This window comes from Corvus moneduloides, chromosome 9 (genome assembly GCF_009650955.1).
Source record: "Corvus moneduloides isolate bCorMon1 chromosome 9, bCorMon1.pri, whole genome shotgun sequence".
Taxonomy (NCBI): Eukaryota; Metazoa; Chordata; class Aves; order Passeriformes; family Corvidae; genus Corvus; species Corvus moneduloides.
In genome coordinates, this window is record NC_045484.1 from 32,609,649 (window position 1) to 32,626,485 (window position 16,837).

General features: G+C 40.4%; 1 protein-coding gene across 1 annotated transcript in view; it reads right to left on the minus strand.

Annotated features, from left to right (window-relative positions):
- The window catches only part of SLC44A5 (solute carrier family 44 member 5), a 71,408-nt gene extending 55,356 nt beyond the window's left edge, over positions 1–16,052 (minus strand). The window contains 1 exon segment of the mRNA XM_032117206.1: positions 15,800–16,052. Within this exon segment, the coding sequence (XP_031973097.1) occupies positions 15,800–16,037 (238 nt within the window). The 5' untranslated portion in view covers positions 16,038–16,052.
- Between the last annotated feature and the right edge of the window lie 785 nt (positions 16,053–16,837).

Below are 16,837 nucleotides of genomic sequence, written 5' to 3' on the forward strand. Positions count from 1 at the left end.
CATTTCAACAGAAAAATACACGATATGCTCAATGTATAAGACTAGGTTTATTATAACTAGTTTGCAGATTTTCCAGTTTGTGATCGGTAACCTAACCCTAATTTGGAACTTGTCTTCTACTGCTGTTGGTGTATCAATGTAGAACAAACAACTGAAAACTATAATCCTAGATGTAAATCCAAAGACACAGCGGCATAAATGACAGTCCTGAATGCTCAGTCTAGACTGAAATTATTATAGGACTAAAACCTATATTATATATATTTTTTTTAATATATATTTTTATATAGATATATATATATATATAAAATGATATCTATTAATCATTAGATGTGTATCAACTATATGTGGAATTAATGAAGACGTGATTACAAAAGACAAAGCCCTCTGGGAACATTTCCACCATGCTTCTTGTTCTTCAAAAGAAAGGGTATTCAGTGATAACCCAGCCCAATATCTGCTTCATTATAGGAATGGGCTATGGGCCTTGGTAGCATCTTAAAAAGTGTTCAGGATCCAAAAGCTAGCTCATATCCTCACTGTTTTCTAAGAGGGAAGAGATATTCTTACAGACTTTGCAGCAGCTCCAGAATATGACACACTCGTTATACATAAATGACATGAAAAGTGTGTTCCAGCTGCTGGAGGGAGAGGGAGGAAGGAAGGAGAAAATCGCAGCCCACTGTAGATGTGAATGTTTAATGTGAATGTTTAACACATGAATATTTAACAGCCTGACAAGTAACTTGTGTAGAAAAAACATCTCAAAGACACAGACCAAAACAGGAGGCAAAATACGATTTGGGGTATTTAGGGAGATTCCCAGAATACGTATTAATCTTAGCAACACCGAGAAGGCTTTTAGGGAGCTGTGAAAAATATGAGAAGATGGAAGCTATATGATAAGAATTTGGTTTACTCTGATGAAAGATCAGAAAATTCCTTCCCAGTCTCAGAAGTAGAACAAGTTTTACCTCCTTACAAAAAGTCACAAAAACCTAGCATTTTACAGTCCTAGACTCAGCTTTATACAGTGCAGATGTACCTTAGCATTTTGAGAGTAACAGTACGCAATAAAATCATAATGTATATAGGAACTTGCTGACTAGAAGTTCTGGTACTATTTTCTCAGCTGAAAATGCTTAATATTAGGCCGAGATGCTTAAAAGTTAATCTCTGGTTTAATCTCCAATTTATTCCTGGAAATTGATGTCTTGTATTTGGTAAATATTAATAATCATGTAAATTGTAACTGGAAACCAGTTTCTGCTCTTATATGTGATGAGGTTGTAATATCCTCTGAAAACTGTGAAATCCTAGGAGCTGGAAGCAAAGTAAATTTTGAAAATTGAGCCTTTAGCATTACAGTTTTACTACTGAATCAACTCCAGTGCTTTTCACTTAGGGTTATCTGGCACTGAAAAGTATAGTCAAGAAATATTATACTACTACTAAGTAACTACTACATTGTTATTATTACTGTTATTGTTGTTACATATTCCCATTAAAACTGCATTTTTTATTTTTTAAAGTGGCACACATTAACACCCAAGTTAGTGACACTTTTCTCTGCAATGTATGAAGCCAGTTGCTAGTACACAGATACCAAACAGGTGTACTGAAAGCACATAAGCCTAACATTCAGCTATGAAGGTGCTGCTAACATGCTTTGCTACATGGAATTTATAGCAATAAGGTTTCTGTGGCTAGTAACTGCTACTGGTGCCATGAAGAATTCTACTCTGCCTTTCCCAATGGTATTCTTAGCGAATGTCCTCAGGACACGCATACTTGGAGCCAGTGCAGGTCACATCACTGTTTTTATAGCCTTTAGATACTGTGCTTAAACTATGACTGAGCCTACAGAATGCATTACCACAGGACACCTAATCTCATCTCTTGATACCTTGAGGGAATTGCATATCACATCAACAGAAATGTTATGGTATGCAGTCTGAATCTGCCTTCTACGGTGAGCCACCACACCACAGTATTCATTCTGATGAACCTCTGGTTGATGCAAACAAAAGGTATTGCAAAACTGAAGTGTCAGGGTATAGAGGGAAGAATTCACAGTGCATGCTTATACCCTACTTTTTCCTTACATTCTGTTAATCCACTCATCTCTTTAAAGAAAGGAAAGTGAGGAGAAAGACATTATATCTGTACTATATTATGTATAAATGCTAAATACATGAATTTATTATCAGCACTCACTAAATATTTGAAATCTCTGGAGAAGCTAAAACACCCCAAACTATTAACTAGCAATTTTGCAGCAATTGTATCTTACCTACTGTTTGTTTCCATGTGTGTCTGTGAGCATACACATAGACTTTAAATTTTAATTGGAAGAATTTTCTTCACTATGACTCTGAAATGCAAGATTCTAACACTCCGGGGTGACATGTATCCAAGTGTTATTGCATAGCAACATTTTTTGTCACCTCTATTTAGCTAGCAGACTACATACTTCCTTTCCAGTTGGGCAGAAGTGACTGTTCTGCTAGAAGAGCAATCCCTTAGTAATAGGGAGATCTTCATGGAATTCTTCTGGCTAAAAAGTAAGCAGACCATGTTCAAGGATTCAAGGATAAGTGCTATTTCCATTATCTGTGATCTCCAATGTTCCGGGTCCTGTAACCTGTTTCCTTCTGTACTGTCAATGTCCTTCAACCCTCATTTCCTAGTTCACATTCTTAAATAATTCTCCATCCTGAATCCCAAATTATTCTCCCTTCTCTTCCTAACCACATTTTTATTGCCATTCTGCTGCCATATATGAAACAGGACTGCTCCTGAATGACAGGTTTCCATTCTGTCATGGAAGAGATAAAATGTTAGAGATAAAAATGTTTTGTACATTTTTTTATGTGGAGAGCTGGTCCAAAAATCAAAAGGCTACCTAAGAAGGTACGCAAAGACCAGTCAAATAAAGGGACTACTGCATACTAAATCTGCTTTCTATACCTTATAATGCATAGCACTACTTAAATATCTCAGTGAGCAGCAGCATTTGTGTAGTCTCCTCTGAATTGGTATCATTTACACTGCACCATCAAAAACAAAAGCAGCACTTCATGTCCCCTAAAACATTTTGCCAGTCAAGAGTCAATCTGTTTGGAAGCCTATCATAGAAAATAACTGTGAAGAGTGAAATCAACATTCCAACAATATTGTATATTATGTGAGGTAACCGGAAACTAATTTGAAAAGAAAGAGATGTTTTGTAGAAACAACCCTGTGTTGACAGAGAGATTAATAAAAGGAAATGTCAAAAAAAGGAATGTTTATGTTATAAGAAGAAAAATACTGATTTTGATATACACTCCTTTCCTGGGTGCAATTCAGCATTATGAATTTGAAAGTTGATGTTCTGAATCTTGCAAATCTTTTTTAACTTGCTCAGTTAAAAAGACACGTATCTCTATAGGTTCCACAGGAAAGGGACCAAGTTAAGTCTTTACTGTAAGTAGAATGAGACTTGAACTAGTCTGAAATAATGGTTCAGAAACTTCATCATTCTCTGCTGCTTCTAAATTGTATCTTCTCATTTGTCTTTCTATATGACAGATGGAGTTCTTAAAGAGCAATCTAAATTTGTGTGGCAATTACTACAGAAATTCCAAGAAAAGCTGCAAACATTTGCACTAAAAATAGCAAGAAATCTTGAATTTCTTTCATGTTTTAAGCAGCAGACCTTATGCTAGAGAAACTGATGCCAAAGATAAGTATACGATGTTTCTTGACTGCCCTTTTACTATTTTCTGGAAGGTCTTCTCTACAGCAGTAACCCAGTTTGGGCTCACCTAAGGTGAAGAGACAGATCCTTTTATTCAGGACTTTCCTTGGCCTCTTAGCCAGAACATCCTCATACGGGAACCACTCTGTTGAGATTTTTACAGCAGTAGAGCTCTTCCGAGTGTTTGCCTATTTAGATTCCCCAATCACCTCAACAAGACTTATGTTATTGCTAAGAAAATATGCAGTCTGTGCAATAGCAGTGTTTATTTTTTTTATGAGTGCTGCTCCCAGGATGGCAGGATTGTGGGTTTTTTTGTTTGGTTGGGTTTTAAAATAGGACTGATCAAATGTTTTAGAATGCTAATGTTTTTGGCTTCCCAGACTTCATTCCCTGTCAATGAAGCAATAGCAGTATTTGTTCTTCAGCTTAAAAGACACAATACCAGATGTCCATCTAAACTGCAATTAATGGGGCTTGATTAATGATTATGTGGAACAAAAAATCTGGAGGGGAAAAAAAGGAAGGAATGAAAAACAGAATGGAAAGCAAGTAGAAATGGAAACACTTAATCAGGTAAGCAAGGGAAACAGGAACAAGATGATGCAGAAGGGTAAACTGAAGAACAAACTGTAGCATAATTGCAGGAGAGTTTATAAGACTGATCAGGTATCCAAGTACAGCAGCAGATTATCCATGTGTCCTTCACTAAAGACAAGTCCACCACAAGTTGTATTTAGTAGGCAACCTAAAGGCATTAAGTTAAAGTTGGACTTCAGTTATCCTGACAGCTGCGAAATGGAATAAACTATTCAAAAAATCAATTTCTGAATCAAAATTTTGCATCTAAAGCACAGACATTTCATAATTAGGAAGTGTGTGAACTGAAAGAAGTTCAAATCCTAGCATGTTTTCAAGATACAATTCATATTAAGATTTACACGTAATTGTTTCTTGAATCCTAACCATCAGCAATAATTTCTTTTAATGCACCTAAACGTTTTCTAACTAACAGTACACTCCCATCCATTGAATCCACGTAAGTCAAACATAACTGCAGTAAACTGTGCATAAATGAGAATTTGATAGTTACAATATGTTATTACTTGATTTTGAGTTCTGGATAATACAGTAATGAAATGATTCCTGAATGCTTACAACAAAGACAAAACCATAAAGATAATGAGCATGTACTGGTAAAACGCAGAATCAGGTGATAGTACATATATATCCTGAATGCTTTAGGAAATGCAATAAGGAACTTGACTGAAGGAAAATTACCTGAAACACAACCATGTCTTTTCCTATTATTAACAGACAAAATGAAGGGTAACAAATGGGTTTTCTTCTTAGAGTACCTTTTGTGAGAGATCTCAATCACTAAACCTAATCAAAGCTTCTATAAAAATGGAAAGGATTAATATAGATTAAATGGGACAAGTTGGGTATACCAGGACACAGAAGACTGACTTTCTAATGTCACATGCCAGAAGGCTGTTTCAAATTACTGTTCTATTCTAAGGATGGAAGCCTTTGCTTTTCAGTCCCAGGCTTTTTTAGACATACCAATAACTATCCTCAGTCTCTCTTCCTGCTTCACTACAGACTAGGAAAAAAAGTAAAAAACTGCTTGAGTTGTGGATTACTATCCTCAAAAATCTCAAAATAGGAAAATTAAATCAGTTTGCCAGTGACTCTATAGTCTTGCAAAACACTTCTATGTGTTTGCTGATTATTTTATGCCAAGACATGTTCCTCCTTGCCCTCACTGTGATTTGGATACCTACCCTGCTAAGTCCTACTTTGTTATGCAGCTTGTGCTGGAACACTGAAGCAGTTATGTGTCTTCACAGAACACATAAAAGCCATTATTCAGACTTAAGAAAAAGAAAAAAAAGATGGCAGTGGATTGGCCCCCACTCTTTAAATACTTCCCACCCACTAGAGAATTCAAGCAAAAATCTGTCCCACAGTGCACATTCCATCCTACTGGTATTCCCAGAATAGAAGTGTTTTAATTGTTTGGCATGGTGCATCACCAGGAACAAATACATCAAGCCAACCAGAGCTTGATCATTAGGTATTATTTTGTCACAGTATCAATACAATTACATTTACAATTGCTTTGAGTGCTACTGGGAAATGGTCCTGAAGCATGAACAACTTCTCACACATTATGCAAGTTTCCCATCTTGAGCAACACACAAGTCATTAAAACCTAACAAACAAGAGGCTTCCTTTACCAAATAAACATTTCCTCATCTTTTTCTAATGTGATAGTACACGGCAACATTCTTCTTACTCAGTACTTCCAGAGGAAGACTTTCTCATGGCCAAAATGTTTCTTTTATTACAGATTCAGCACGTTAACTCATCAGAAGATTTGGAAAAGGTTTGCGAACAACTTTCAGCTGTATGGAAAATCTGCTGCAAAGTGCTTTCTACCTAGTTCTATGAAAGCTGCAAAACAAATGAACAAAATCACCTCCAACAACTTCCTGATCAATGTTTATCACTACTGAGGTTTTGGCAAAGAAAATGGCAGGTTTCCTACAGGGGTCCATCATGCATTACAGAGGATTCACAGCTGGAAGTCAAGTACAGACTCCTCCTGAGAGAAGTCTTGTGTTCTAAATACAATTATATTTTGGCAATCAGCAATTACCCTTAAAAAAAAGTTCTGACGGTGAAATACACTGCAAATGTAACACAGAAAAAAGCTTCAAATTCCTTGCCTTTTGCTCATATTTATTTAGGTGTAGGTCAGATCTGTAGAATTGAAACCAATAGAGTGAGAATGGGGAGGAAAAAATCATAAAATTCCTCTAAAACAGAGGACAACAATGAAGGAAGATGCGATAAACTAAAACTGTATTTTGTAACAGAAAGACAGATTGATAGAACAGAGACGGATAATAATGAAAGACAAAGCACATACTCCAGATGCCAGATGCACAGACGATGTCAAAATAGATGCCTGTAATGATAACAGCTATTGTACAAGAACTTGACATCTGTACTAATAATTTGCATAAATTTTCTTTATCCTTGCAGGCATGCAACCTCACAATTACTTAGAAGCTGTATTAGTAACATTAGCAGCATTTGGTTGAGGGATTGTGTCAAATGGGCAGGAGGAAGCTGTGAGTAACCACAATGTAACTTACCACAGCTTTTGTAGTACAGCCAAAGCAGCAGAGAAAGACAACATAATATGTAGTTGTCAACAAATGTGAACATAGCTCACAAAAATGTAAGTACATAATTTAATCTTCTAGTCAAATATTTATCTTTCATCCATCTTTGAAAACGAAAAGGTAAGGACATGGGTGAAGAGCAAACCAATCCCAGCTGTAAGTGGAAATCATGTACAAGACCGTATCCTACAGTGACAAAGCAAGGGAAAGCAGACACATATGGCTTTGCCCTTCATTACACTAATCATGACTGATATAAAAGTTAAAATACCGTAACATCAGGAAAACATGTTTTAAGATACTGCCCAGCTATCCCAAGGGTCTGCATGAGAGGATGAGCAGACAGGCCAAGACAGCACAAGCATGTTTCAAAGGTCCAGAAATGCACCGCTATACAGACTACAGTCCTATCCTTCCACAAGTGCTCCAGAAAGGCTCTTGGGCTCACACAGTGAGAACAGAATCCACTTCCTATTTCAGTTTCTTTTATTATGCAGGCTACAAGCAGAATTTTACCCATAAACAAGAGAATCTTTCCAAATACATTGCAGTCTGTATTAAGGACCACTGCCATTCAGTTGCCCTTGTTTAGTTGGGCAACTATGACTTATTATTTTAAAGGCAAAATCAATACAGGCAAATGCAATACTTTAAAGCAAATTCACTGCAGGATGCCTTTTAAAGATAATTACAAATCTTTGGTACAGACACAAAACTATGATAATTTACCTTAAAGTATGACAGAAAATGGTTAGAGACAACATAGTTTAGCACAAGCCCATTAGGACTAGTCAAATCTAATAAACTTTCATTCCCACATTGAGTGTAATATTATCATTAACTGATCCCACTAACTGTGGGATCCCACTAACTGACCTAACAGCTTAAAACAAGTCAAAAAACAGATGACAAAAAATACATTAATTGACCATCCACATCCCCCAGAAGTCAGTCGGTGGGGAAAAAAAGAAACACTTCCCCAGATTGTCCTTTACCATGCCATTCTTTCTTACCATATTTTTCTTACACTTTTGAGTGAGACAGAGCATAAATAAAGAACATTTGTAGGTTTTCTCATATATCTTCTTCTGGCAGTGGTTACAGTGTACATAACAGGGAAGAGTCTTGGAAAAAAGCTCTTGGCAGTAGGGGGGTTTATGTTTTTCTGCTTGCAGAGCCACATTTCCAGGTGTACTAAAAAACTTCATTGATAGTCGTTGGCTCAGAATTCTAGTAGGCTTGTTTGTTTATTTGTTCACCATCCTGTTACAGATTCACTTGATTTGGGATAACTTTCACTTTGTTAAGAAACTTTTGCTGAACTTTCACTTTGTTGAGAAACTTTCACTGATTTATCTTCCTATTCTGCTTGTCAGTATCCCAAACCACTAATTCACTACCTACAGATTTTTGATTTCCTCAGTTGAAAGGAAAACCTTTCATTATAAAAGGATTAGAAGAAAAAGCCAAGTTTCCAGTATCTGAGCTCTCTTTATTATCTTCTCTACAATTCCAAAATAAACTTCCACACAGCTGCCAAGATAGTTGTTTTCCCTCAGACTGGAGACGAAAATGGTGGCTAACCTCAAGCTTGTGGACTGGTGTTACATGGCTCTTGCCACAACACTTGGTCATTTGTGAAGAGCCCATCAGCATAAATTAGCAAGGATCTGCTCTGCATGAACTGCACAACTAGAAATATGATATAATGTAACATTATGTTACTTGCTTTCCAAATGAAATTATGTACTCCCAGTTACAATTCTGTTAGCAATACTTTCTCTAGGTGTAGCAGGGACCTGCACAGATACCAGAAAAATACTAACAAGGAAATATATATGTACATACTATATACATATTTACTGAAATACACACATGCATATATATATGTATGAAAGCACTCTGTTACCTCACAAATCCTACTCAAACCTTTAAATTACTTATGGGGTAAATATTACAAGAGTTCAAGAGTATCGGTCACAGGGCACATCATTTCCCTGTTTACAGCAGTTGCCTAGATGCTAGCACAGATATTGCATTGTACTGAAACCAACAAAAAGGCGTATTCACAGATACAGCTTATTGTCTTTTGCCAGACAGAGTAAAGCAACAGCATAGGAATTACTTATCATTCTGTCAGGGTGGGGGGGCAAATCTAAAAATAACTACTGTATTTTGCTACACTTAGCTAGTTTTTAGCAACCTGATCATATCCAACAAATTATAACTCTTGTAGAAAAATATCAATGATGAAAAAAACAGTTAATTTTAATGTAATATCCACTACAAATAATCTTATATAATAAATACCAGAGGTATTATTCCACATGTTCATTTATTTCGAAGTACACTGATTATAAAGGACACTAATTCAGCTACCAAATTTCACAGCACATCAGCTTGTACAAGTCTAGATGATCTGCATGCAATAGATATTCACCTTCTTCTATATACAATCAGCTGTGCAAAAGAGGTAATTATGTGGTATCCCAGTCCACTCATGTTAGAGCTCCTCTTTCTGGTGAAATATATTCCTAAGGTACAAATGGGTTCCCACCCTTATCACATCAGAAGTACACACTAAATCATATATTTTAACAGATACGGGTTAAAAATAGGTACAAGCATGGGACTTCCTGCTGAAGAAGTAACCCACCAAACATCTTTTGGGAACTCTAATCAGTGGTCCACTTTAGGGAGAGGATCGCTTTAGGCAAAACTTCCTTGTCTTGGCACGTGTCAGAGGTCAATCAAAGGCACCATTCCAGGTTTTAGTAAAACAGAAGACCTTTGACTTCAAAGTGACTGTTCAACAGAGTACCTTCAAGGAGTATAGTCACTTGCTGCAGCTCTCTTCAGCACAGTCTAGGAGGGAAAGGATGACTTCATTTATATGGAATGAGGCTGGAAAAATGCTAATATCCCTTAGTTACAAGGAACAGTCAGATGTATCCCATCTCTGCCTGTGACAAGTTCCCCATAACTTGTACAGGCATGTGGACAGCACTGAACTTCTACATCAGCAGTAGGCTCTGTGGGATTGTCCCACAAGCGAGAGTGAGTCCTTCCTGGCTACTTTTCCTTCTGGGTGCTTATAGCAGCCCAGCTGCTATGAAGTGCCACAGCAGATTAATGTGATAAGAAAAAAACCCCCACTCTTGATTTTTGATATGGATTGGAGCTCTATTATTTGGAATGACAGGTATAAAGCTATTTATATCTATACCTGGAGAGAAGCGAATTCCAGAGTCTGGAATTCCAGTATCATAAAAGCTTGGTACCAACAAATTTAGACCAAACAATATAAAAAAAAAAAAAAAAAAAAAAAAAAAAAAAAAAGCAGAAACAGTCACATAAAGTTTAAGTTGCACAGGTCTTTTGTCCAAAATTATACTCAGTCACTGTTGGGATCTGTTGCCTAAGAATACTTAGGTATCTAAGACATCCATCTAACTCTAACAGCTGCCAGGCATTTATTTCCTGTCATCCTAGCAAAAATAAAACACAGGTTTACATATAAACTTATTTTTTCCCTGTAGTTACTTATTAGACTTGTCACCACTTTCCCACAACACCTTCAAGGACTTTGAATCCTGTGTATCGCACCACCTCCCAAGTAAGTGCTCACAGAAAATAAAGTTGGAAAGAACTTTGGAAGGTTATTCTGTTAGTCTTCTTCCAGGATTTCTTGCATACTTCTTCACTGTTTCCCCAACCTCTGACTGAAACACCTTCTTCAAAGTCCCAAATTAATCAGTACAAGTTCAGAAGGAAAAGACCACATATGGAAATCTAAATGTCCAGGTTCACATATATGTTGTACAGTGCACAGCCATCACATTTTCCTTAGCCTTCACTGTAACAAAGATAGATTGTTAACAAATTTGGGTATTTATCTTCACTGTATTAAACAAATCAGAGTAGTATTCCATAAAACACATCTTGTTCCTAACCTCCCAGGAAAGCTTTTACGTTTATGTGCTTTAATAGTCCTAAGTTAACATAATTTACACTATCCTGCTAGATGCTTCTGTACTATTTTATTAGACTAATAGACATTAATGACACACTGCCTCCCTGACATAACACCCAGATGCTAGGGAAACACATTAGCAGATTCTGTAAATCTGACTGCCTCTGAGCCTGCCTCTGAGCCAGATACTAGCAACAGGAAACACAAATAAACACAGTTAAGCAACTGTGAATGTGATGTGCCTTTACATTTCAGGAGTGAATGCAGAGCAAACAGATTTTCTCATATCCAAGTGAAGTTCAGTTACTGAATTTACTAAATCACCTCCACATTTCTGTGTGTTTAACAGCATTTTTTCTTCTGACCAGATGATCATGTCCAATTTATTTTATTTTTGCTTGTTATGTAACAACTAATTAGCCTGTGCAGAATGAGATATTTATGACTCTAATATAAGGATACAGCGTAGAGAAATACAGGCTTGGTAGGACAGGAGAGACTCTGAGAAGCAGAGACGCAAGACTGGATGATAATATACTATACAGGTTTGGGATGGTAGTAGAGAGAACTTCCCCTCAACTGTGTATTAGTACCCTTCTTGTTAAAAGATAAACAAAGTTTAATTAGTCAACAAGAAGCCTAGCCTATTAAACTCTTTCTAGATAATGTTCAGTGACAGTTACACACAACCCACTCAACAGCGAATAACATTAATCTCCTTACTTACAGATGTTCTGATTATATCATCCTTGTTCATGGCTGAGCAATACCTTACTACCAAGAATGGCTCAGCTTAAGTCAATAAGCTAAAAAATGTACAACACTCAAGTGCTAAAGGATAACAAATGGATAACCTGGATGCTTTCAGATACTCTAGAATCTTAATTGGACTGGAAAATGCAGTAATTAATTTGGCTCGAGAAATATGAAGAAGTACTAGACCACTAGATGAGCAAAAATTGTATTACCTAAATCCTGCCAGTTTTGTTCACTATTCACTTACTGACCAAACCATCTCTGATATGCAGTACTTTTCATATTTTCATAGAACCACAATATGATTTGGCTTGGAAGGGACCTTAAAGCTCATCTCATTCCAACCCCACGCCATGGGCACAGATACCTTCCACTAGACCAGGTTACTCAGAGTCCCATTCAACCTTGGACACTTCCAGGGATGGTGCAGCCATAGCTTCTCTGGGCAACCTGTTTCAGCATCTAATCACCCTCGTGATAAAAAATTTCTTCCTTACATCCAACCTAAATCCTCTTTCAGTTAAAAACCATGGCCCCTTGTCCTGTCTATAGAAACCTTGGGGGAAACAAAAAGAAAAAAAAAAAAAAGAGGGGGTTAAAAAAAAGAAGTTTTTCTCCATCTTTCTTACAAACCCCCTTTACCTCTTTATATATATCAAAAAGCTGAACAATCTCAACTCTTTTAGTCTTTCCTCATAGGAGAGGTGCTCCAGCCTGCTAATCATCTTCATGGCCCTCCTATGGACCTGCTCAAACAGATCCGTGTCTTGCCTGTGTTCGGAATGCTGGAGACAGATGCAGTACCTTCAGGTGGGGTCTCACCACAGTGGAGTAGAGGGGCAGAATTACCTCCCTCAACCTGGTGCCCCACTTCTCTTGATGGAGCCCAGGACACAACTGGCTTTCTGGGTTGCAAGTGCGCATTGCCAGGTTATGGCCAATTTTTCATCCACCAGTACCCCAAGTCCTTCTTCTGCAGCATTGCTCTCAAACCATTCATCTCCCAGCTTGTGCTGATAATGGGGATCACCTGACCCAAGTGCAGGACCTTGCACTTGGCCTTGCTTGACTTCAAGCAGCTTGCAGCTCCTCAAGCCTGTCACGGCCCCCCTGAATGGCATCCCTTCCTTTTAGTGTATCAACTGAACCACTCACCTTGGTGTCATCTGCAATTGTGCTGAGGGTACACTCGATCTCATTTATTTTGTTGATGTACATACCAAATAGCATTGGTTTCAGTACAAACACCACTCATTACTGGTTCCCACTTGGATACTGAACTGACTGTAACTCTTGGGACACGGATGTTGTGGAGGACCACAGAACCAGATAAAAAAATGAAGCGGCATGCTAAGAGAGAAAGTTTTCACTCAAAAAGACCTGTCTGCAGTAAAAAAACCCCGTAGAAAATATTACGAAGTGTTGCTTTTAAAATTATTTCTCTGTTTTTCTGCCCAGCCTCCCAAATTTATTCCATAGTGAATTGTTTTATGTAAAACTAGGATGTTGGCAAAATCAGGTACGTCTGAAGCTCTGTAACTAGGTTCAGTAGATCTGCTCAAAGAGTAAATGATCTATCCCGCCTAAAACATGCACTGCAAAGCCTAGACGAAGCAGACCAAATTTATGTCAAAGAAAGGCTTAAGCCATTTGAATCTGCGATTCACGTATTTCCCATACTTCTGAGTATATTAAAATATTTAAAAAGTGTTAAACTGAGTTTCATTTTTGACATGAACCTACCCCACTGGTATGAAATTTGAACCTCAGAAGGCAAAATGAATTACATACCACATGCACAAGGATTTACCAGCAGGAGCTAAGGAAGCTATATCTGCAGTAGTGTCACAGGCAATAGCTTCCACATCATATGACACTGCTGTGGCTAAATAGCCCATTTTCCTCAGATTGAGGATGTCCTTCCTGCATGGTACATACGTGTAACTGGAGGAAATTAAGAATGGCAAATGCAGGCCAAGTGACCAGAATGACATCTTGATAGAAGTTACACAGTTCCTCAAAAATTCTCCCAAGTGAAACAGAACTTCCCCAACTTGGGAACATAAACAAATAGAATTCTTCTTAGGAGAAACTTAACATGATCAGTTCACAGCAGTAACTAGGAAATCATAAGACTCAAATTTTGGTTGCATCCACTACTGGCAAAAAAATCATAGGCAAGTAGTTTTTCCTAGAGAAGATCTAAACATGCAGATATAAAAAAGCTAGATGAATTTGAGTTGGGAGTAATAACATTGGGCACTTCATAACCTTCTCAATGTTTCTTAAAATAGTGATTAAAAGTTTTTTTTAAAGATGTCATCATCCCTTTGGCCTTCAGTGGCCATTTGTAAGGTAAAACTGAACTGCAGTTCACTGCTATAGGAAATTGTTTATGGGACAATCACTGATTCTACTATGAAGAAAAAAATAATTTCAACATTCATATGACAGCATTTAATATTGCAGTCACATAAAAGAAAAGTACTACTTCACTTAAAAAATAAAGACCACACTCATAAATAATGCACTGGAGTAATCTCTTCGAAAGAATCAGACTGATGCCACAAGTTAAAAAACTTTGAGAAGAATTTGCCTTTGTCATTTATAAATGCTGTGAGGAATTCTTGAGATTCCAAAGAGGGAAGTTTAGGACATCTATACCTCTGAAAAATATACGTGCCAGCTAATAAATAACCAGTTGCTGGCAAAGACAGCAAAGTCAAGAGGATAACTATTACAACAACCTAATTTAAAAGGAAAACCATATTATCTATGCTCAATTTGAAAATGCTGCACTTGCTGTTTTATAAGTCCTTAACATTATGGGATCTAACAAGGGAAAAAACCTTGCTTCCCAACACAAGAATAGAGTAATTGCTCAAGACTTTTACAAATGTAGTAACACAATAAACATTACCCCTATTAATATCCATACATGTAGATAAACTAAAAGGAAGTAAATGCACTGATGGAACAGCTCAAATAGCAAAAATTCTACAATTCTTCAGAATATTGCCTTCCTCCCTAAAGTTGAGTAAAAAGATTCACCCTTTCTTACCCATGTAACATGCTTTCAAAATGAAGTTTAAAAAATTACTGTATTATGACAGTAAAACACTTGGTAGCTCCCACCATGACTTTACCAGAGTGTTCTTTCTTACAAATGGCAATTGAGGAAGAATACGTAGCACTTACTGAACTCTATTTGGAAGCTGTTTTTCCCTTCCTGAATACTGTGTTCCTGCTCTTCCTTCAGAATAATACTTCCACTCTTTCTACCATCAGTGCTGAATATCTATGATCCTAGGCCTACAGTCTCTCTGCAGTAACCTGCAAAACCATTTGAATTCCATAGGAGTAGAAAAAGGTTCTCTCGGAAGTTAAATTATTTCAGACTCACCAATTTTGATTTCACCTTTGCTTTGTGGCCTGTCTTCCCTCTCTAAAGGCTTTTTTTTGTTTCTTTTCATTTCCCTTTTTCGAAGGAAGCCAAGCCATCTTTCCTTTAGTCAGATCAAGGTTCAGACCATGGCAGTGAATTAAAAACCAGATTTTTCCAAGGTGTAAACATGTCACATAGCATGCCTGTGCCACCGAGGCAAAGGCTGCTTTATCAAGCCACGTTTACCCTTTTCTGTAATTCGGCTCATTGCTGGAGGCCTCCAGGGCTCCCGGAGCAGCAGACTTGTTCTAAGAGGGTTTGCTCATTCTGCACGTTTGTTTTGCCATGGAAATCTCGCGCACACTGGAAGAGGAAATCGGCTTTGTAGCGACACCTTCAAACAGCCTAAGCAGCTTTGCAAACCCCATGTCCCCCATCGCAAATACATCGCCTTCCAAGGAGCAATTAAAGCAGAGCCCAAACACCCAGATGAAGTTCTGCCCCCGGTGACCTTCCCGCGGCGCCGGCTGGCAGGACCAGCGGGAAGCTCCCGCGGCACGCGCCCCAAACACCAGCAGCCCACAGGTACCACATCTCAGCGGGCTCCGCCCCCGCACACCGCTCCGGGCACCCCACGGCCCCTGGCCCCGCACACCGCTTCAGGCGCCCCACAGTCGGCTCGGCTCGCGCACCTGCCGCCTGGCCCCTCTCTGCCCCAGAACACGGACAAAGCGGCTACAACGCACCTGCTCCCGCGGCGGGGGCGGCGGCGGAAGCTCCAGGTCTACCCGCCCCCATCTCTGCGCCCACCGGCTCTTTCCCTGAACCGATCGTCCTGCTTGCTCCAGGCCGGGCGAGGTGCTCCGGCGTCCCGGGGTCTACCTCCGACACGGGGGACCCTGCGCCCACCGCGCCCCCACATTCGTCAAGGGAAACAAACTCCGTCTGCCTCTGGCCGCCGCCGCCCGCCGGGCAGATCCGCATTGTAAACAGGCCGGAGGGCAGCGCAGGCGGCGGCGGCCCCCGCCCCAGCACCGGCGCTCGCCCCGCCGTGCCCCGCGCTCACCGTAGAGATGTGCGGAGGCTTCGCCCTTCCTCGCCATCGTCTCTCGGTGCCCTCCGCGCCGGCACCGCCGGGGCACAGCCAGGGGCTCGGCGCCTCCGCCCGCCGCTCAGCGCGTTCTTTGTTGCCGTGAAGGCATGAGAGGCAGCGGCGGCCGGGCAGTCTCCAGCTCCGCTCTGCCGCGGCCGCCCGCAGCACCGCCCGCACCCCGCGCCCACCCTCCCGTCCCGCCGGCTCCGCGGCGACGCCTGCGCCGACCCGCGGGGGCGGTGCCGGTGCCCGGGTCGCGAGGAGGGGGGTGCGGGCGGAGCGGCCGCGCCGAGGGCCGGCGAGGGGCACGGGGATGGGCCGCGCGTCGCCAACTTCGCTTGGGCCCGGCGGCAACTTCGGCATCCGGTGAGAGCGGGGCCAGACCCAGCGGGGCCGTACCTGGCAGGGCGGTTTCCATCCTCCCGCACCAACCGCCGCTGCCCGCAGCCGGGTGCGCTGCCCGTCTATGCCCCTGCCCTGCGCAGAGCCCGGAGGTGTTGCCGCTGGTGGGAAGCGGCCGGCCGGCCCTGAAGCCGCTCGCCTCCCGCCCGGGCCCCGGCGGGAAGCACCTCCCTTGGCGGAGCTGTCCGTGCCGCCCGTGCTGAGCGCCGGGCCGGCCAGGCCGCCCGCGGGCAGCGGTCTCGTGCCCAGCAGCCGGCACGGGCTCCCGGGGCTGGAGGAGGGCGAAGCG